Source organism: Triturus cristatus, chromosome 1_2 (genome assembly GCF_964204655.1).
Source record: "Triturus cristatus chromosome 1_2, aTriCri1.1, whole genome shotgun sequence".
NCBI lineage: Eukaryota > Metazoa > Chordata > Amphibia > Caudata > Salamandridae > Triturus > Triturus cristatus.
This window is the reverse complement of record NC_140580.1, coordinates 347278405-347300801: the sequence shown is the minus strand read 5'-3', so window position 1 is coordinate 347300801 and position 22397 is coordinate 347278405. Positions and strand designations below refer to the sequence as shown.

The 22397-nt window shown below is 43.0% G+C and overlaps 1 protein-coding gene across 2 annotated transcripts in view; it reads left to right on the top strand.

Annotated features, from left to right (window-relative positions):
* The window catches only part of MUL1 (mitochondrial E3 ubiquitin protein ligase 1), a 55505-nt gene that overhangs the window by 6465 nt on the left and 26643 nt on the right, over positions 1 to 22397 (top strand). Inside the window, exons 1-2 of one of the 2 annotated variants that reach the window (XM_085604110.1) lie at positions 2927 to 3086; positions 11707 to 11840. In XM_085604110.1, the coding sequence (XP_085460236.1) occupies positions 11721 to 11840 (120 nt within the window). In that variant the 5' untranslated portion in view covers positions 2927 to 3086; positions 11707 to 11720. Of the gene's footprint in view, positions 1 to 2926; positions 3087 to 11706; positions 11841 to 22397 lie in introns of those variants that run through there. The other variant, XM_085604106.1, reaches the window with a different exon arrangement.

Below are 22397 nucleotides of genomic sequence, written 5' to 3'. Positions count from 1 at the left end.
TAAAATTTGCACAATTACGATTATTAATTACCAATTAACTAATTAAAATTAATTAACCAATTAATTAATTAATAATAAATTACTTTACACATTTAACACTTTAACATCTCAATTAAACAAATATTAGTAAAAAAGAATATTCAATAAATGTAATATAATGAAAATACTTCCCACCCTATTTCCCTATAAACCCACAACCCACTACGGAACTAAAAACACAAAATTCTAATAAAAAAATATTAAGAACTACTAAAAATAATCAATAATTTTATGTAATTAAATTACTTCCCACCCTATTTCCCTATACACCCACAACCCGCTACAGAACTTAAAACGCAAAAATCTAATAAAAAAGATTTAATAACTACTAAAAATGTAACATATAATAAAAATGCAAACAATTTTTATACAAAAAATACATCACATACATATAAAATATATACTAAAATATATAAAGGTAATAAAAAATCGATATTTTTAACAACTATATTTTTGCAAACTATATTTTAATCTTAGATATTTTTCACATCGATATTACTTACCTAAAATCAATATTCTTGACCACAAGAATTTGTATGGCGATATTTCTGACCCACGATATTTTTAACTCGATATTTGTGTAATTGTATATTTTTGATTTAATATTCTGTGTCTGCACCGTCCGCATTAAGGTAATATTTGTGTCCATGTGTTAGTGTTGTTCAAGCCTGTAATTATGTTTCACTAATGCAAAGCGTTTATTATTAGGGTGAGCTCTCTAAGTAAATACTGACAGTGGTTCCAGTATAAAAATGTGTAAATACCTTTTCAAAGTTTAGCAATATGAAGCTATGTATAATGCTCGCTGATTAGATGCAAATATTTGCAGGAGCTTGAAAGCAAGATTGATGATTCTTTGCTTTCAAAATAAAATGTTCACAAAAAAGTGTAAGTTGGAAAAAACATTTCCGCTAAACTACTGTGAAATTTTATGTACCATTTCTTTGCAGCAACATTTAGTAAAATGTGCTGATGTATACTAGTATTTCCCAAAAATATTCATAATGGAAAATCAGTGTAACCAGTTTCAATAAGATTATGGGAAATATTCAAATAAACAAGCATTGGCAAAGTCAGTAGGTCTGAAATTGGTGGTCGCCTTTTGGTTTTGTCGATGCGTCACTTGTTTTGGCATGTTTACTGTAAAACCTTATTGGTGTGGGAGCTGCCGGGCCTGCACCATTATAACAGCATTGGCAAAAGCAAAAATTGTTTTTGGTCCCAAAAAGCACACATCGACTCAGTAGTTCCTGGCACTGAACAAATCTACTTTGTATGCAGATATGCTCCTTGTGAAAGAGCAGAATGCTGTCACTCACAGTGAAGCCAGCAAATAGAGAGAGAGAGAGACAGAATTTTAATATTCACAAAAGGTCATTGTCAACGTCAGACCTAATTAGAAGCCCAGTTATTAATTAAAGTCTCAAAATTGCTCCCATGGTATATGTCCTTGCATTAAGTGCAGATATATGACTTTTGTCACAAGAATTTACAGAAGTAGGCCAAGAAATATACTCCTAGCATATATTTGTGAACTGTATTTTAGCATGAGTAAATATGCATGTGTAGTTTTGCGCATGAGAAAAATCTGAGTGTTTGCAAGTTCACTTTCCCTCCAACCACTTTTTTTCCCAACCCAAGAAGAAGTTTTACGTTTGCCATTATCAGGAGTAAATTTCCAACCTTTCTCAGTATAGGAAAAAATTAGAGAAGAGTTGATAAAAACCCTTAAAACATGCAAGTTAGTAGGTTTGCACAGACTTAAAAGGGCATTCTAACCCTGGAACTATTGCTTACCTCTACCTTCAGCCCCAGTATGTAGATCTGCGGAAACGTGGCAACATAAGGGAATTGCTAGTATTCAAACCCTAACATGGTATGAGCCGTGGCGTAGTCAGAGAGGCTATATCAGAGCTCCTATATATTGAGATTGCTGACATATTTTGTCACCACATTACATTGCACAAAAGGGGCAGGTGGATTTTGTTACAGGCCAAGTAGATTTATGAAGCTACCTGCCCCAAGGACAAGTAGATATTGTAATAACGTCCACACCCCCTGAGTGATGCATAGATGAGGCAGTTATGGGACTGAAGATGAGGAGACGCAAGGAGATAGGAAACAGGCAGATGTACAGGCAGAGGTGGGGTAGTCAATGAAATCTTGAGGCAGAGTCTAGTTTCTGGCTGAGCTCAAGGTCCTTTTGGAACGTTGAGCACAAAATAAGCCAAGCTTTCATGGAGTTTCTCTGTGCCTCCCATGCTGAACTCTCAGGCCCCAAAAATTAAAAGCAGAGCATTAACCTTAAATATAGGAGAGAGAAAAAGATACACATGCAGTGGGTGAATTGCACCATGTGAAACCAGAAAACCTGGGCTAAATTCTGAATTCCCTGCTTGACCATAGTGTATGATCATGGGCAAATATCTGATTTCTCCAAGCCTCCTTTTTCTTCAACATTACATGTGACAGAACCTTCAAATACAGTTTCAGATGTGTGATGTACAAAAACCTCATGTTTGATTTACTAGATTATAAATTTGCTCAATTTTTAATAAGAATCTAGGCCACATAATGTGTACCCATAAAAACTCACTTGTCTCTTAGTCACTAATGGCTCTGTCAGCAGGTGAGGAGGAACCTTTCTGAATTCATGTTTAAAAGTCACTTAAAATAAATGCCTCTCAGTCCAGTAATATCTGATGTACTATGGTAAAATGGTTGTTACAGAAATACACTTTAAAAAATATTTTTACATGATGATGTTGCATTTGTTATATGCCAAGTATTTTTAAGGCTTGGCTCATGAACGGGCTTTTAGAGCTGAGCCAGACCCTTGGCTTGGTTTCCGATGCTAATTTGTTGGGTCTCTCATCTCTATGTACAGAGTCACAGATAAGTGGTCGTCAAATGAGAAAATTGATATTGGAGTGATGTCTGTGAGAGAGTAGAAGGAAAGAGAGGTGGGACAGAAGGAGGGATGGGTGACAAGTCAATCTGAAGAGGCGGCGTAATGAGAGAAAAGATGAAGACCAGTGTGAGAAAGGGTAAGACATTGTGGTGTAGAGGACATGAGAGTAAGCACTGTTCATGCAACATACCTTGGTGTGAGTGAGGCAGAGTACAGGAGGAAGTCAGAAGAGAGGGAATGAAGCATGGAAAGTGTTGGTGTGTCTTGATCTAGATTGAGCCCTGAATATATGGGAGAAGATATGGTGTGCAGAGACAATAAGGTAACACATTGAAGACATGTGTGGACTGCTGTGATTTAAGGAAGAGGAAGGCGAGATGTAGAGATTATTCCTGGACAGATTATGACGATAAATAGTAGATCAAGAGAGACGTTAAGGTGTATGGGGTAGGGGAGCCTGGCAAGAGTGACAGTTTACTAGCCGGCGGGTGATCTAGTGTTCAGTGCTTTCAGTAAATTAGAAAAGTCTTACTTACATGTAAAATCAAAAAAACGTCATTCGTGAGCTGAAGTAGTGCTAATATATTTAGCATTTTGTAAACCAGCATGACAGGCTCGAATTGTGCGTAACAACAGCTTAGCAACCATTGTCTATATATTATTCAAGTTTTTAAGTTAATTTCACTACAACATAGCTAAAGTAATGTTTGCAAACTAGATTGCTGTCATCTATTGTTTGTAGATCTTACATCTTTTCAGTCTCTTTTTGGTAAATCCAGCCATTTGTGAATGTTTTTTTGTTTGTTAAGGACAAAACACCAACTAGTTGGCGAGCTGTGGCACAAAGATTTTGCTGCTGTGGTGAGGCACAGCACTGCTAACGGCAGTTAATGTCCTGATGAAATTATATTGAAATAGCTGCAGGTACTACTTCATAAAACACATAGGATCCCTGCTTTGAAGTGTTCGCCCATTCGAAGTGTTGTGCATAACTATTCAATTAAAAGCGTAGCCACTAAGTTGAGCAGTGTAGACTCAATGGCTCCAATTACAGTCACATAACTCTTGAAGTGTATGTGCCAGTGGCAAAGAATTTGCACCTAGTCACTAGAGGAACTATACTGACTGCAGATACCTGTGTGTAATCTGCAGGTTACTAGTTCCAGTTTCAATAATATAGTTTATAGCTTTATTTGATTGTGAACAAAATTGAACTTGAGGTAGAGACAGCACTGCCGTCTTACCTGCAGGAAACTCAACAATATTTGAGTCCACTGGAGGTGGCCATATTTTTAATGATGTACCACTGGTCAAGAACAATCCTCTATTGCCTTGTGAGTGTACCTCGACCAACAGTGCATGGTTGGCTTTGACCCTAAGTGCCAGGCTATTGGTAGCTGATTCTATTTCATGAGGGCACATACTTTTCTACCAATACCACTGATAGGTGTGTGTAGACTGCAGGTAGAATTGCATCCTATGATGGACAGTGGGAATACTGCAGAAAATAGTAGTTCTGGGCGCCATTCTTGTGAGTGTAATCATCTGCAAGTTGCCATGCCTTGGGCATCAACTTGGAGAACTCATGAATGTCCGATTGTTAGTGAAATCTAGATCCCAAACTTGTCAAGACTTAAGACGTGTCCTACTGCAGTGCCTGAACACCTTACATCATCTATTGTTTTTCTTCACTTTACCTAGAAAGGGTGAACCTTGCTTTGACAGGTCGGGCTAGCCTCTCCTTAAAACCACAACCCAGTCATTTGGTGATTGCCCTTTCCAATGCCACCCAGAAGCCTGAGGAAAGCCCATGTAGATGTTCTCTGTTTGGATAAGCATACGTTTCATTTTGAAAGGATTCGTGCTTTGGATTGGCCTGGCTTCATGTCAGTGATCTTGAAGGAGGATAAATATAGACTCCCTCAACACAGTAGTTATGCTTTATCTGACCTTCTAGAAGAAATTCTGTACACTAGTCCATAGCATTTTTCTCAGGAACAGATCTCTGTGCGTCTCTGTTCTCTCCAAGGCCTGATCAGCCTTAGCCTTCTGAAAGAAATCTGCTGCTGTGACCAGGAAAGAAGAGGAAGCTGTGTTTCTTGCCTTGGAGAGAATTGGACTCATGACCATCAGACCCTGGCGGGCCACTAATTGTCAAAAAAATGATTCTGTCAACATCTGCATCTATCTCAGTCCAAAATATTTTGAATCAACGGATGTTTCCAAACGGAAGAAGACTTACATGTACCCATCACTTAAGAAGGACTACTTGGACCCATAGTGTCCAATGGATCTTTTTTTGGTAAACTTGTTGAAATGTCAGCATTTCTCCTGATTTCGGACTTCATAGACAAAAACACCTACTCACTGACTGGCAAACAGTATTCCTCCCAGGAAGAGGAACCAAGTCAGCCCTGATCTTAATTTGGTATCACCTCAAAACAAGGTTGACAAAAATCGTTTAGCTGGATTAATACTCCTGAAACTTTCTTGAGCATCTGACACACTACAGCACTAGGCAATAATTCTTTGACTCATTGAAGGTGGTATAGATGGCATTATTCTTATTTGGATTTCTTCTTACCTACTCAGTACGGTCTTCCGGCTTCATGCACATCCTTTTTTTATCAAATCCTTGCAGCATTAATATTGGAGTTCTACATTTGTACATAAAACCCGCTAGGGTATATGAGTGCTGTACATTGAATCATAGATATTAAGCAGGTACACAAGAAAATGATACTCCAAATATTAGGTTACACATGCAACAAATGCTTATTAGAACGGTAGGCCAGAGTTGAACACAAAAAATAAGAGTTAGTTTGGGAGTTTATTGTCCCATTTGACTAATCAAGAGTAATCCTTTGACTTCTTTTTTTAATGTGACTGTCGAGGGGTTGATTCTGATTTTGGGAGGGAGATCATTCCATATTCTTAGAGCCAGAGAATGCGCGATTGTAGGTTTTCTTCTTTTTATTATCAAGGGTTTGAACTCGTCTGCTACAACTCCACAGACCACACGCAGAAAATTCTCACATTAGAAAACCCTCAGTTAACAGCTGCCTCATAGCAGTAGTCCAATGGATTATGTAGAATTGCCTCAGGTTAAATGCTTCAAAAACCAAAATACTGACCTGCTGTGAACCAGAAAGTTATGATCCTCTGTCTTTCTGGCTGGATGAACTGTGGCCTCCTCCGAAAACAGTTAAAGGAGTACAACACTTTGGAATTATCTTCAACTCTCCACTTTCCATGAATGCTCAAATGGACAAGATGTCTTTAATCATCTTTCTGCACAATGAAAACACTTTTGTTCTTTTTTCCACATGTTGGATTTCCTCAATAGGTACAAGCAGCAACATCCCTTATCCGCTCTAAAGTGGATTATTCTAAAGGGATTCCCGGCATCCAACTCTCAACCTTGAGAAGCCTTTAGACAATTCAGAACAAGTCAACTTCTAGATGTTATTATACAAACTTTCATATCTCATGTCCTGAAGGCTCACCCCTGGGTCCATGTAGCAAGGTAATGTTCTCTCAGGCTGTTATGCATCATTTACAGAGCGGTAAACTGCATAGAACGTAAATTCCTTCAATCAAAAAGTGCCAATTTTTACAGTTAGGAACTTATGTTCCAGATTCATACCTCAACTAATATTGAAAGATTATAGGAAGAAAACCATTGGGGGCATTACTTTCTCCATTCAAACTGCCAAAGTATAGAATTCCCTACCTCAAAGCTTAGATCCACTGAAAATAACTTGGAGTTCAGAAGAATGGTTAAGAGTTGGTGAGTGCCAATGTGATAAATCAAAGAATCTGTATGTTCTTGTTCACAAAGACAACACAAATCCTGGCCTCACTTTCTACTGACATACACTGCCTACAAACAGATTCCCCTGCACTAGCCTCTACTGGACAAGGAAAAACCAGAGGAGCCCAGTCCCCTTACAAACATCTGCTACTAATATCAAAGGAGAGACAGATAAGTAAGTGCCTCGTCTGCTATACACGTGCTCTTTGGGACATGAGGAGCGAGATCTTGCCTGCGGTCTCGGGGGACCATTGCTCAGACGATCCATGACGGGCAGGACGTGGCCAGGGTCGTCATCTGTGCAGGCTTGTATACCACAGACTTCATTTGCAGGGCAGTCTGTACCAGTGCAGTCCTTTGTAGACATGTCTGGAGGAGATCAGTTGGATTTTCTGGTGAAGATCAGGCACCACTGAGGGCTATGCTTTTGGATGGTCTTCCTTCTTAGGAGAGATGGCAGACTGCTTTGAAACACTTTAGCAATAGCAGGGCTACAGCATGTTCCTTGGGGTTGCAGGCAAAGCAGTTTCCTTACTGGTTGAGATAATTAAGGGCTATTCCAGGGTCAGACATAGGCAGAGACAACCTTCCCAGCCAGTGATGGAGCAGACAGCCCATCCCTTTCAGGACTGTTGACGTGTAACCTGCACACTGTGCAGGTCAGTAGGGGCACCAGTCCTCCAACTCTTTTCTCCCTGCTATGAAGGCCAACAAACTGCTTTAGTTTGCCCATGGTGGCGAATGCTCAGCAGTTGAGGGGCAGGATCCTACCCATCCTTCCAGGTTTGTGATCCATCATGTCTGACACTTGGGATTTGTATACTTTTCAAAAAGGCTACACACTACCTTTTCCCTTCTCCCCACCTATTATTCCTCCCACCCAAGGATGGAAGAGCTTCTGTTCATCCTGCTACAGAAGGTAAGCTTGCTCCAGAGAGGATACTAGATTTTGGGGAAAGATGGGGCTTGTTATTCCTGCTTCCTCAGCTCGAAGAAGGACGGGGGCCTTAGGTATATTGTGGACATCTATTCCCTGAAGGTTTTCCTGAGGGAAGACCAATTCAAAATACTAGCATAGGCTCAGATCCTTACTGGCCTGGACCCCGATGACAGTATGCTGTCTTCTATTTGCAGGGATTGTATTTTCCTATACCCATCCTGCAGTCCCCCATGTGTTACCTTTGGTTCAGTGTGGGTCAGGAGCATTTTTGGTTTGCTGTTCTACCCTTTGACCTCACCAGCACCCACTCAGGTGTTCACGAAAATGGTAGCAGTGGTCAGGATTTTCTCTATTGCCATACCTCAATGGCTGGCTGCTGAAATTGAGCTCATCTAAGTCTGTTGTAGACCACCTCCGGGCACCATTGACACTCCTTACATCATTGGGGTTTATCATTTATCATGAATAAGCCGAAGTCCCACCCGATTCCTTCACAGCAGCTTCCATTTATTGGGTTAATCCTGCACGCACAGAAGTTCATGGTATTTCCTCTGCCCCAACAAGTCCAGAACATTAGGGCTTTGATCCTGATGTTTCACGCTCAATCCCTGATCCAGGGGAGGGTGATTCTGAGACTTATTGGCCTCTTAGCCTCATGTATCCTCTCTGCCCACTACTACAGGTGGCATATGCAAGCCTTACAGTTGAACTTAAATTTCCTGTGGGGACCCTTTCCAACTCTATCAAGGTCACGGAGGAGATGGTTTATGATTTGAATGTTAGCTGACTTATCTCAATAAGGTCTGTGGCAGGCCTCTCCCTCTTCCTCCCAAAGCTGAAGGTGGATATTGTCGCGTCGTTACTGGGCTGGGGGGAGGTCAGTCAGGGGCCTCTGTTCTCCCATGGGTGGCCGGCTCCACATCAGCCTATCGGAGTTACAAGCCATTCATCTGGTCCTGAAGGCTTTCCTGCTGTCCATCAGGGAGAAGTTGGTGCAGGTCCTCAAGGACAAAACCACTGCCATGTAGTGCTGCAACAAGTCAGGTGTAGTGAGGTGCTGTGTCCTGGCCCAAAAGTCTTTGGCATCTCTGGAGGTGGCCGAGCTGGCTGGAATGATAGGGCATTTTCCTGGTCGCCAGCCATCTGACGGTGTCTCTGATGGACGATCTGAGCAGATGTCTGACAGATCTCGAATGGCGCCTACATCCTGAGTTGGGGCAGGGCATCTTCGACCAGTGGAAAGAGCCTTGGCTAGACTTTTTGCCGCTGTTGAGAACGTGCAGTGTAAATAATTTTGTGTGCTGAACTTTCCACAAGAACACTTGTTAGGAGATCCCGAATGGAACAAGGGACTCCTGTTCGCTTTCTCACTACTACCTATCTTGGCCTGAGTTCTGAAGAAGATCAACAACAACCAGGCCCAAATCATCATAGTTGCCCCACATTGGGCAATAGTGTGTGGTACCCAGAACTCCTGAGCATTAATATCTGTCCTGCGATTAGGTTGCCACTTTGGGAGGACCTCCGTCTCAGTAGCAGAGCAGGGTCCTCCACCAGAATCTGTTACACCTCCATCGATTTTGAGTGGCAGCAAATGACTGCTTTCGATCTGCCATCTGAAGTGATGACTGTCATCCTTGCCTCCAGGTGCCCTCCTCAGAATCCATCTATTCCACGCACTGGGACAAATTTGTAACCTGGTGTGGTGACAGAGATACTAACTCCCTACGGACAAAACTGTCAGACACACTTTTGTTTGTTTTGTCTTTAGCCCAGGAAGACCTTGATGTGGGCACTGTAAAAGATTATTTGTCAGCCCTTTTGGTCTGTCTACGTTTCCCTGATCAACTGGCTTTCTTTAAGTCACCTGTTGTGATGAGGCTTATTGAATGTTTGACACAAATGTTCGTTCCCAAGCTATTTTCGATGCCCCTGTGGAACCTTAAGTTGGCCTAGACATTCCTCATTTGTACCTCTTTCAAGCTTATGTGTAGCTGCTCTCTGAATCTCCTAACCTTGAAGACAGTCTTCCTGCTATTATTATCTTGTCTCTTGAGTGAACTTCAGGCACTTTGAGTGCTACGCCCTACACCATCTTTTTTACAGACATTTTTTGTGCTAAGGATTCAGGGGGACCTCTTTCCAAAAGTTGTGACTCTTTTCAACGTTGGGCTTTCAATCACTTTACTAGCATTCTTTGCTCTGTTTCACCTCTCGAAAGAGGAGGAGATGCTCAATCAAGGCCCCAATAGAACTAAGGAAGATCGCATAGACAATAAATGTTTGTGGGTCTCTACAGAGCAGATGAAGGCAAGGCTGTTCAGACCCTGTCTGCATTAAGATATGCTGCGTACTGACAAAGTAGCTGCTCCTTAAAAGGTCTGAAACCCCATTCCACCAGGGCTAAGTTCACTACTACAGGGTTGGCATGAGTAATGCCGGCCCTCTATATTTGCCAGGGTGCGATGTGTGGATCAATACATCAGTAGCGGTTCCTGGAGGGAGTACTGCGGGGCGGTGGGGCGGGGGAGGAGCAGGGTGGGGGTAGTAAACTATGGCATACGGCCAAAACGAATCTAATTGCGCGCGCTGCATTGCCAAATGCGATGCAGCTCATGCAACAAATTTAGTTTTATTTATTTATTTATTTGTTTACTTACCTCCGTTCGGCCATATGCCGTAGTATACTACCCCCCACCCTGCTCCTCCCCCGCCCTTCCCCACAGCACTCCCTCCAGGAGCCGCTACTGCAGTACATGTGTGACGAAGCACTACTGTCTCGGCATGTTCAGTTCTAGAAGGCTTTTTGTTCTGAGCTCACTATTCAGATCCTCCACCTTTGGGGCATACTGCTTTGGTCTCTATTCTGCAATTCTGCTTTGGTACCAATTTTAAGATGCAAATGCATCTATCAGTCCATCAGAAGAAAAAGTTACTTACCACCGGTAATGATCTTTCTGGTGCATAATCTAACCGCAAATTCCTTACTGCCCTGGCACCTCCCCATTCTGTGGAGTGGCCACTAACATCTAAAAAAGATCCCAAGTTAGTGCTTAGCACACTAACATTTGTAAATGGTCTGCGTCTGAGGACGCGGAAAGGAAAAGGCAAGAAACTGACAGTAGCACTTATATGTCGCTCTGCTCCTTCACTACCGGGGTGGTATGGACTCCCAGCGGTATTGCTCAACGCCACCTTTTGGCACGCAGGAGAACTGTTTAAAATTCTCCAGATCCAGTCTTGTGATTATGGGGCATTCGAAGGTGCGGAATCTGATGTTGTAAAGAGTATCCACCAGGAAATGTGTTACTGAAAGTAAGTAACTTCTTCTTTGGCAACATCCATAGAGCTACAATATATATGCTTATCCATTTTATGTTTTTTCGAAGATTCTTATCCTTTCTATATAGTCAGTCTCTCATGCTGCACATAGCCATTCAAAGCCACCCATCGGCTCCTGGGCTTGATTTACACTCTGTAATTACATCAAATGAAGTGAAAAAATATATTATTCTATCACACAATTACTTAATTAATTTGATTACTGTTTAAGTTATACTGCATTTTTTCACCAATTTGCCACCTGCCTCGAAATGTGCTTTCCCCCCCCCCCAATCTCTGCCTGTTAAAGGAAGATGCATTGTATTAGTGATTATAAGGATCGGCTTTCTCCCTGTCACCCGCAATTTTTTTCTGAGAATTGAATTCAGTGCATCTGAATCCGTCACTCTTGAAATACGTGGAAATCTCCACAACTCAAATTTTAATCACCAACATTAGTGAATAATTAATTGATTGAAATTTGTGTAGGAGTTCTCCGTTCCAGTGAATCTCTAATGGTGATCTGCTCTGAGACTATATATCTATCTATTAACATCATTATTAGCTTGTGAGACCCCATGCAGGATGCATTGGAACCTTGAATATATGCTGCTGATTCAAAATAGTCCTTTATTTGCATCTTTCAAGGAATCTTCCAATAGGTTTTCCTTTTTACCTCAGATCTGAAATGAAATATGGAGAATGGAGGACGGACTTCGCTCATCCTGGCTGTCTTATTGGGCTCCAGTTCTGCAGTAACGGCAATCTTTTATGCCATTTACAGGCAGAAGTCAAAGGCTGTGCAGTTGTTAAAGGTAAGAGGTGTGCACAGAATAAAATCTGTCTGTCTGCTATAATGCTTGTGTTAACCATTAAAGTCGCAACTTGCTTCACTGCTGTGCCGTCAACAATACTACTTAGTGACTTTTGTATTTAGTTTTTCTTTGCCCTAAACTCCATTTATGCTAGAAGTTCAGTTGTTTTCATTCATCGTATGACTGTTTCACTTTTCTTTTATTTTGAGATCTAGCAGATCTCCAGCTTCATCCCATTATGGTGCTGTATTCTTCACCCCAACCTTTTTAGTTCTCGCCTAGGCAGCGCGCATGTGCTGCTCTAGGAGATGACCTTTAGAAATTGGTCAGCTCCTTTTTCAGCACTCGTGCTTGTGCTGACATCCACCTTGCGGGAGCGAGCAGCGGCGCGCGCGCTAATTGAAAACACATGGTCCGCGCGCTGCTGCTCGCTCTCGCAAGGGGCATGCCAGCACAAGCACGAGTGTTTAGCACGAGTGCTTCTTGTTTTTTCCCCCTACTCTCGAGTGTTTAGCCGCACCCCATTGCATACACCACTTGCTGCTCACCAGAGCCTCCACTCCCTGCGGGCAGTCCCTTGTTAAGAATTGGTCCCACACCATTTCTCCCTAAGCTCTAGCTTTTGGTAAGGCAATGTAGAGACCGCACAGCTTCAACATCGCCACACTATATTTTGAAACACTTTCTTTCATACGGTGTGTTTCCATATCGCCGCTTTTAAACCCCCGCCATAATCTGGATCCCTAACGCCCCATTGTTTTAATTTAATTGGTCCCGCGCCATTTCTGCCTAAGCTCTCGCTTACGATAAGGTAAACACCGCACAGCTTCAAAATGGATGCGCAATATTTGTAAACACTTTATTTCATATGGTGTACATTCAGCTTCGGCGCTGCTTATATTTCACTTTAACTCCCGTGTCCTACTGTCCCCACGCCCTCTCCCACCCATCGATGCTTGTTTAACTCTGTGTCTTTCTCCCTCCAGTGGCACTGGAACACTGCAGTAGGGCATGTTTCCATTCGCAACGGAGCATGTCATGGCCGGCTACCACGTCCTGTTAAAGCCAGCAGCGAGGCACCACTCCAGGCCCATTCACAGAGCCAGGAGTTCCAAGCAGCTTTAAGTGAGCATTATACACTTCAGCTGCAGAGACCGATATATCAACACTGCTTGTATTTCACTTGATCTCCCATGCCATCCCCAACCCACGCCACCTTGGCTATTAAAATCTGAAATTGTGATCGCCTTAAAGAGAACCACAGAAAGCCTTATTACAAAATTTGCACTCCTTTATGAAACATGAAACTCCAGCAGAGTTTATCTTTAACAGATGTGTATGTTATGCTAACTCCTGATCCAGAGACTTTATTACTTTCACCCTAAAACTACATGTGTAGAACTATGGAAGATTCATCAGTGGACCCGGCATGGCTGATTCTGGGCCGTGTTTACACAGTTATTGATGGGGTCCAGGTCAAAGAACACTATTTTGAAAGAATAACAGGGACAAAAATGTGGAGAGCATATCACATTACGCTCCCCCATCTGTCCATACACTGCACTCTGCGCCTGCCCCCCCCCACACACACATACTTCCTGTGCCCTCTGCACAGTCACTCCGGGCACTACTGCTACTGGCCCTTCACTGCTCCTTTTTCTTCTGTCCACAGACAGACACTTTTTGCATGAATGCTCACACACACACATCCCACATACAGACACACGCACGCACATACACTGCTCCCTGATTACACACTTGTCTTCTCTGCTCCCTGCTCCTTGTGCTCATACATTTGCCCTTCTGGCTCTTCTACTCACACTATTATTAAATTAATGTTATTATTTTTGTTTTTTCAAATAAGTGTTTGTTTTTTGGTGTCACTTAAACACCAGTGGTTTCAAAACTCATATTAGACTGGACCGACGCCACGTCTCTGAATTTTAATGATACTTACAGCAGAGGGCATTGGCATATGCAATAGGTCTCGACTTTGGGACCTTATAAGTGTTTAGCTATCCAGAACAATATGCTTGGTGCAACAGCATCAACTGTTGCATGGCTAAACACTTATAAGGTCCCAAAGGTGAGACCTATTGGCTATGCCAATGCTTGTTTAACTTATCCCCGGCCCCTATGCTGCTCACCTCTCTTATGTACCAATGCTACTAGACGCATCCATATTTTAGGAAATAATCAGGGCCCTCCTGCTCCTCTCATTCCACACAGTAAGTTGTCACCGTCCTTTCTCATGCCCTAATGAATTGTATTTTCTTTCTCATTATTGCATGAGTTTTTCCCTCAACCTTGTTTTCCCTATCTGTCTCATAAAGGACCTGTGCTTGTTTCCCCTGTCATCTGACTTAGCAGTGGTGCTTCGACGTTCTGTTATGGAGCACCATTTCGCTTATTCCCTCTCTCTTAATTTCTGGTTGGACATATAGGGGCCTATTCAGAAGCTCGTCTCACAAAATGCTGTTCACATACCTATGTGTGGAGACGTTTGACCCACCTCTCCTGTCTATCGTTGCAGAGGTCGTCACCCTGTGTGCAAATGCCTCCGGACACATATGAATACGTTTTAGTAGTAGTTATAGGAGGAACATGGGGGAGTGGCTGAAAAATGAGGAATAGCTACTGTAAAATGTGAGGGGATTAGGAGGGAAGGGACATGCACACTTTTCACAAGTTACAGTTCTAAAGGTTTTGCAGCAACCAAAAAGGACTTGTATAATAGTAATATGTACTTCAGACCAGCCTTGTAATAAGTCTTGCACCACACACACATATATATATATATATATGTATATATATATATATATTCACTTAAAAAACCATAGGTTTCACACATGTTATAGTTAGGTGGATATTTCCCTCGTAAAAAACCAATGAAATTCCCCCGTTATAGTTAGTTCAGATAACTATAACTCGCGCGCCCGCAATCCTGCTCATGATGTCACATATTACATCACTCATGACATGGTCAGTGGCATCACTCATGACATCACTGATGACATCATCCTTGTGATAGAGTGGCGGTCGCGCGAGTTATAGTTATCTGAACTAACTATAACGGGGGAATTTCATTGATTTTTTACGAGGGAAATATCCACCTAACTATAACATGTGTGAAACCTATGGTTTTTTAAGTGAATTTGCAAGGTTTTTTAAATGCTAATTCCTAACTATAACGTGTGTGAAACCTATGTTTTTTTCAGTGAATTTGTACGGTTTTTTAAATGCTAAGTTATGTATGTATTATTTTTTTTTTATATATTTATTTTACAATAAACTACGCATTAAAAACATTTTTTATATTTTTTTAATTTTTTTTGTCTCACCGTGCGCGCACGGTGCGCGCACCCCCGCAATTTAAAAAAAAATAAATTAAAATATTTGTTCTGCCTTCGGGGTCCTTCAGGGACCCCCTGACAAAGGCTAGGGGGTCAGGAACTCTCTACCCTGCCCCCTTTTCACGTTCGCCACCTTCCTTTTTCACTCTCGCACTGAAAACAAACAAAATGGCGGCCGACACTTCCTGATTTCGACCGATTCGAACGTTGACTAACATGTAACCACCAATCAGAATTATGCTCGCGCACGTTAGGGTGCTCGCACGGTGCTCGCACGGTGCACGCACGGTGCGCGGCTATAGATATGTATGTGCTTTTAACTGCAATTTTCTCAGGAACTACTGAACAGATTGACTCCATATATGCAAAAGGCACATCCCTGACCTGAGGACTACCTCGCTGCCAAATTTCAAGTAATTCTGTTCAGCCGTTCGGGCTGTACCTTCGACTAAAGGTCCTATGGGAAAATGCATGGGGAAAACGCGTTCTGGGACCCCCCTTTTTTCTCGGCCCCCGCTTGACGAATCCCCCCGAGACTTTCAGGGTAGGAGCTGAGCGGAGCGCCCCATTAGTTTTGAAAATTTCATGAAGATTCGTCAACCGGCGCCAAAGTTATTCAAAATAGAATTTTCAGATTTCCTATGGAAACACGGTCCTAACTATAACTATCTACTGGCGACCGCCAGTAGATAATATATATATATATATATATATATAGTTTTTTCATGCTTTATTTTCATTTTGCAATGAAACAAACAATCGCAAGAAGTAAAAGGTGAAGCATTCCTTCGCCATCGCAAAAACATGGAACTTGCAGTTACAATAGAGCTTTTCGCATACAGTGCATGGTAACTTTATCTGCAAACACGTTTTTGTGACCGACCCCCCGCTCCCACCACCAAAGAGGCTGATCAAATCATGAGATCTGAGTTCCCTTTCCCTCGATCTCTCCACCTCTCGCCCCCCCTGCCAACCAAACTCAGCCCAAAAAGCATCTGTGCCTTCCGCTACCAGCCAGAGGAGCATTGTGCTGTAGGTGTTACTGAAGTCTGGCCATGCATCTTAGACCCCAAGTGCACACACCTCTCCCATCATATCAAGTGGTTTGGGCCTCTCTGTCAGACTCGCAGCAGCTGGTGCTATATCCTGTGCCTCTACCACATCACTCAACATGCTCTCCCATTTCCAACAGTCATTTTCCAGTCATTCATATGCCTCAATTCTGCCCAGGCCCATTCAGTCTCCGATCTCTTGACTACGCTATTGTCGTAGGTCTGCGGGCAGACATCCACTGGATGGCAACCCTGTGTTTGGCGAACAGGAGCCCTAACTGTGCGAATTTATAGAGTATTTTCCTGTCCTTGGGACTCTGGTTAAGTCCAAGCAGGTAGTGTTTAGCTGTGACTTTGAGGCAGATGTTAGTTGTTCAGTGCAGGCAGTGTATCACCTTCTGCCAGTACTACAACCCCAGGTCATGTGGGTGAATCCTGCTCCTCCCTCCCTACATCTCGGGCATTCATCTTTGCGAATGGGATATATCCTGCTAAACCTGGTTGGGGCCAAGTACGCCTTGTGAAGAACGTAGAAATGAACCAATTTAAAGCGTGCACTGCATGACATCTGCTTCACGAGGGATCATGTTTTAATCCATTCTGCATCAAATATGGGTTCTGGTAGATCTTCCTCCAACCCACACCGCGCAGGGAAGGTGACCGGTAGTTTGTTGTCCTTGAGGGCTCTATACAAGTTTGATACTAATCTTCTGGATGTTCCCATGTCCAATAATGTGCCCAGGGTACAATTGTCTTCAGGGGTTGCCGGGAATTTGGGCCACAGCCTAAGTTCCACCCTGGTCAGTGCAGCAAACTGCATAAACTGTCCAGGGCCCACCCCAAAGGTCTAGTGCGACTTACCAACGGTGATGCAGTCGTCAGCGTGGTAGAGGTCTCTGAACGTCTCGCATCTTCCTTCCCTCCACCAAACCAGCGGCATCTCGCAGCCAAGCTGTGCAAACTGTCTAATTCCTTAAATGCGCATCGAGGGATCGGACATTGTGAATTCTGAAGTATATATAAGCACCTCTTGAGCTGTACCATCTTCGCCAGGAAGATTCTACCCACCACTGACAGTGGCAGTGGTTGGCAGAGTTTCACAGATGCTCGCAGACCAGGCCAATACCCTGCACATATGTGCATGCAACCTTTGTCCTCAAGTATCTGAATGACTGCAGTTCCCATTGCAGCTCGACTTGCGGCAGGGTCTTCAATGGCATGCCCTCTAGACTTGCTAGAGGTAATATCAAGCATTTGCTTTGATTGACCAGAAGGCTGGACACAATACCGAAATGCTGCAGCATCTGCAGGAGAAGCTGGTATCAACACTTTCGGTCTCTGCAAATATCTGAGGTGTCTGTGTAGAGAGAAACCAGGTGGTCCACCGCCCCCACCCATATCGCCCATCTGTGCAATGCAGTCCGTAAGTGAGTGGCTAAGGGATCCATGGTTGGGGCAAACAACAGCAATGAGAGCGGGCAACCCTGTCTAGTACCCCACTCTATTGCCCAGGCCCCTGATATATGTCTTCCAGACCGGTCCCTCGCCGGGCAGTCTGTATAAATTAAGGTAACCCATCTGCCAAATAAGAGGCCAAACACCATTCGCTTCAGCACTGCCCAGAGGTAATCCCAGTCCAGGGAGTCAAAGGCCTTTTCGATGTCCAAGTCTATCAAGGGTCCCTCCATCCCCAAATCACTTATAGAATGCATTTAATGCATCATTTGGCATATGTTCATGTGGGTCCTGCGTTGCAGAATAAAACCGCATTGATTGTCATGAATCAGGTAAGGACATTACCTTCTTTTATCGATGGGCCAGGGCGTTCACCAACACTTTTTCATTGGTGTTGATCAAAGACAACACTCTGTAAGAGCCCATATGCGTAGGGTTCCACCCTGCAGCAACATAATTTTGAGGGGCCCTCGCATGGAGGTCGGTAGTGTGCCTGATGCTAGGGCTTCCTGAAACACTTCCAGTAGCCTATCAAGGAGGTCTCGACAATCCATCTGGTCTAACATCTGGTGGTTGGAAGTCTATGGACTTTTTCCCTCCTGTAAAGACAGCAAAAAATCTTGGTATTATATTTGACAATGACTTGAATTGTGACACATAGGTCAGTTGCACTGCTTGTGCTTGTTTTTACATCATCTTTCCTTATATCCAGGTAGAGTGGCATCAATCAGTCATCATCGACTTAGTCACCTCGCGGCTTAATTATTGTAATGCTCTGTACCTCCACGTTAACTGCTCTACCCTGAACAAACTTCAGGCTGGACAGAACGCAGCTGCCCGCCTTCTCTTAAACATTTCCAAGAGGCTCTCGGTCCGAGACGGCATTCACTCTCTTCATTGGCTTCCAGTTACGAAGCGCATCTCCTTCAAGGTTCTGCACTGTCTTTTTGGCATTGCAAAAGAATGATCCCGGCCAAATAAACACACTTTTCACTAACATACACATCTCAGATCCACTCAAATTAAAAAAGCAACAATTCCAGATTTATAAAGGAAAGATGGGGAGGGCGCTCCTTTTCAGTTCCTGCTGCTAAGCTGTGTAACACCTTGCTCACTCATATTTCTGAAGCAGACTCCCTTGTGTCCTTTAAAAAATATTTGAAAACCTGGCTTTTTTTTTAGTATAGTTTCCGTTTTTCTTGGTTGGTCATTCTCTGTTGATTACTCTGTCTTGCAATAGTGCTTTGGTACCTGAGGGTTTTAGTGCACTTTTTAACATTTTATCATATCATATCATTGGCCCAATTAGCTTTGGTGGAACACAGTGGGGAGTCTGGCCGTGCCCAGCGTCTTGCACCGAGGCATGTCTTTTACAGTCACCAGTAGTTCCTCTCTAGTGAGACCTGCGTCCGGGGTAGCCACCTGGTTACTATGCAACCACAGAAGGTAAATCTGCTTTAGAAACTCCATTCTGACAGTAGTTTCCCGAGCAGCTGGCCTTCTGTAAAGGGCAGACAAGTGGCAAAGGAGTTACCTCAAACCTGGAGGATGCCATCCATATCTCTGTAATTGAGGATCTTTGCTATAATGGCCCTCAGGAGGGCCCCTTGTGAAAGGCCATGGCCTATGCCTGGTGCGCTCTCTCAACCACACAGAAGTCGGATAGGGCCTCCCTTCTCAGCACCCACATGAGCCACCATTCCAGAAACAGCTCCGCAGTGTCCCCCTCACCCCTCTTTGGGAACCCCAAAAAAACACAGGTTACAGAGCTTTGATCTCCCTTCGGCATCTTCCAGGTGCTCCTCAAAACGATTTGCCTATTCTGATGTGGCGCACACCTTGGCCGTCAAGTCCTTCACCTCTTTTGTGAGCGTCTGTACCTTCCCCTCGAGCATTCTGATATGCCTCATGAATCTGTGCGCAACAGGTTGACCTCAATGGTGACGGTGTTCATTTGGTGCTCCAGGGCCTGCTTAGGGCCCTCTATGGCTGCAAGGATTTGTGATCCCGAGGGCTCTGTTCCTGAGCCTGGGGAGTTGGTCCCCAGGTCTGTCTGCATCGATTCAGTTTTTGTTGTGTCCGTAAAGTAGTCCATGTGCAATTGCTGCAGCTTGTGGGAGGATTTGCCTCTCACCATCCTGCCCCTTATCTCTGCGGAGTATAGTTCAAATGGTTCTGTCTGGTGAGTTTGGCTGAAGCCCCTCTTATGCTGGGGTTTCCTGGGGTCCCCTCTTGTATGGTATGTCAAACTGCTAAGATAGCTTCACAGGGTGCTGCCAAAGACCCAGCCCAGTCCCACGGGCAGCAGTTTACTTCCTCAGGCTCCCCCCACTCAAGCCGCCAGGCACAACCGGGACGCTTCCATTGGCAGTACGTGGGGCAGCGAGCACTACAATCTTCAGTAGCTCCAGCCGTGCTTCAGAGTAGAAGCGTCGCCAGAGCACACAGCATCAGGTGCCTGCCGTCTTCTCCACACTCAGCCCGTACTCACGTCGGGCTCCCCCCTCTCGGAGCATCAAGGAGCCCCGTGGGCACCACAGCTTCCAGCTGCCCTTCGGGGGAGGAGGAGCACCCAGAGTCTCTCAGAGCCTCCGACCTTGACCTGCGGCCGCCACGACAAGCTATTCCCGGCTGGCCCCGGTAGACCACAGACCTGGAACTTACTCTCGGCTCCTCCGGGTCAGCAGCACGCAAAGCTTTCTCAGCTCAGTTCCCCGAGGTCTTATAGCAAGTGTCCTCATTCGAGTGGCGCTTCTCTTGTCTCGCTGCCTGCGCCCTGCCAGTGTGCTCCACCGGCTCAACCAGGCCGGATGGTTTTTGCAGCAGTTCAGCTGGTCATCTCCATCCGGCAACAGGGCAGCCGCTTGTGTATTAGGTAGGGTGAATTGGCAGGTTGAAAACAGACAGGATTACAAAGGATTAGATTAGGCAGTGGGGAGGCTCCTACCTAGTGTGTCTTGTTGGCTGTCTAGTTGGCTATCTTGCTTGGCCATGCCCATATGTATGTATATGTGTGTATATACACACACACACACACACACACACATAAATGCTTGTATGCGTTAAGTTATGTTCATTTTACATTTTAGTAAAAAAAAGATACATTAATATTTCACTTTTTGTTTAAAAATAATGAGAGAAGTGTTAATTATTTTTAGCTAATTACAGTTAATTAAATATTACGTTTTATTAAAATATGCTACTTAATTTAATGTAATACTTAAAAGCTACTAATGAATTAAATGTAAAATGATAGGAGTTTGTCTTTAAAAATAATAAATATAAACAAAATTAATTAATTGTATTTATTTATTAAACATTTAATTAGTGAGTTATTGTGTTCTAACATGTTTTCTACCTAATTATAATTTTAAGTTAATGTAAATTTCGATTTTCCATTACAATAAAAATATTTTTTACATTTTTTAAAAGGATTATTAAACACAATTATTTTTCCCTATACTTTACCATAGTGAGATCTCCGCCAGTGTGTTGGAGATCTCTTCGGAATTGTGAAAAGATACTACTAGTAAAATCCGATTTTTTCATTCTCCACAACTGGCTTTTTAGGGGGGTGGAAACATGTAAGTCTTTACCTAGTAATAAATGTACACTCGGAAATGTTGAAAACAAAAAAACTGTAAAGTTCCTACTAGGGGCAGGAGTAAGTGTACACTTGAATTGACCTACGTGTACAAATTTGCCTGTGTGAATATATCCCTGCATGTTCACCACCATCCGATGATCGACTAGTCTACTCCTCTCCCATAGGCAGTCACACTGAAACCCCTTGATTGTGCATATTGTGCAATGATGTTGCTCTTGTCAAAGAACCCGCCTCATTTTCCACCATTTCATATCAGAATTCATCTGCACTATACCTCCACAGGCCCTTGGCAGATCTGGGTAAAATCAAAAATTGAAGAGAGGGACCCCTTTGCCTTACCAAAGGAATAGGGTACTGTTAACAACTAAAAAGCAAGTTTTTCCTTTGTATCCTGCACGCTCACCAATAAGCACCTCTACTCACTCATGCACATCGTTTCCTTTCACCGGGTTCCAAATTATTTCAAACAAGGCCCAAACAGTAAACCCAAAATACGTCAGGAGTAGAAATTAGTACAATTGTTTATTAAAAAGGATTTTTTTTTCTTTTTGTTATCCTAATATATCTTTTTTTATATAAAAAAAAGGACTGTTAAAAACAATTCCGAATTTTACTGGTATAAAATACTTCATTAAAAAAACTTTACAAGATAAACAGTTCATACACATTGTACCCTTATACTAATAAGGGGAACATTAATACATATCAATAACACTATGCTACCAATAATAAGAGAGAAAAGAAAAGACAATACACTATGTCATTCAGAAATACACATTCGTAGAGGAAAATATGCTAACTGGAACCCGATACGTTGACTCTCGTTTGGTATCTACCGATCCAGCCAACCATACGAATTGTGCAAAGGATGCGTCGACGCGTTTCGATGGTGTTGTCTCACTTTATACCATCTTTCTCAAGACATTACTATTACTCTCATTATTACACATATACATGATCCTAAACGTAGTCGTGTATTTAAACAAATATGAATTTATATCACTACTCTATTAACAACATAATTAAAAACAGACGAAAAAAATCTAACATTTCAAAGTTTTTAAATCGCTCCAGCAAAGCATTATTTATA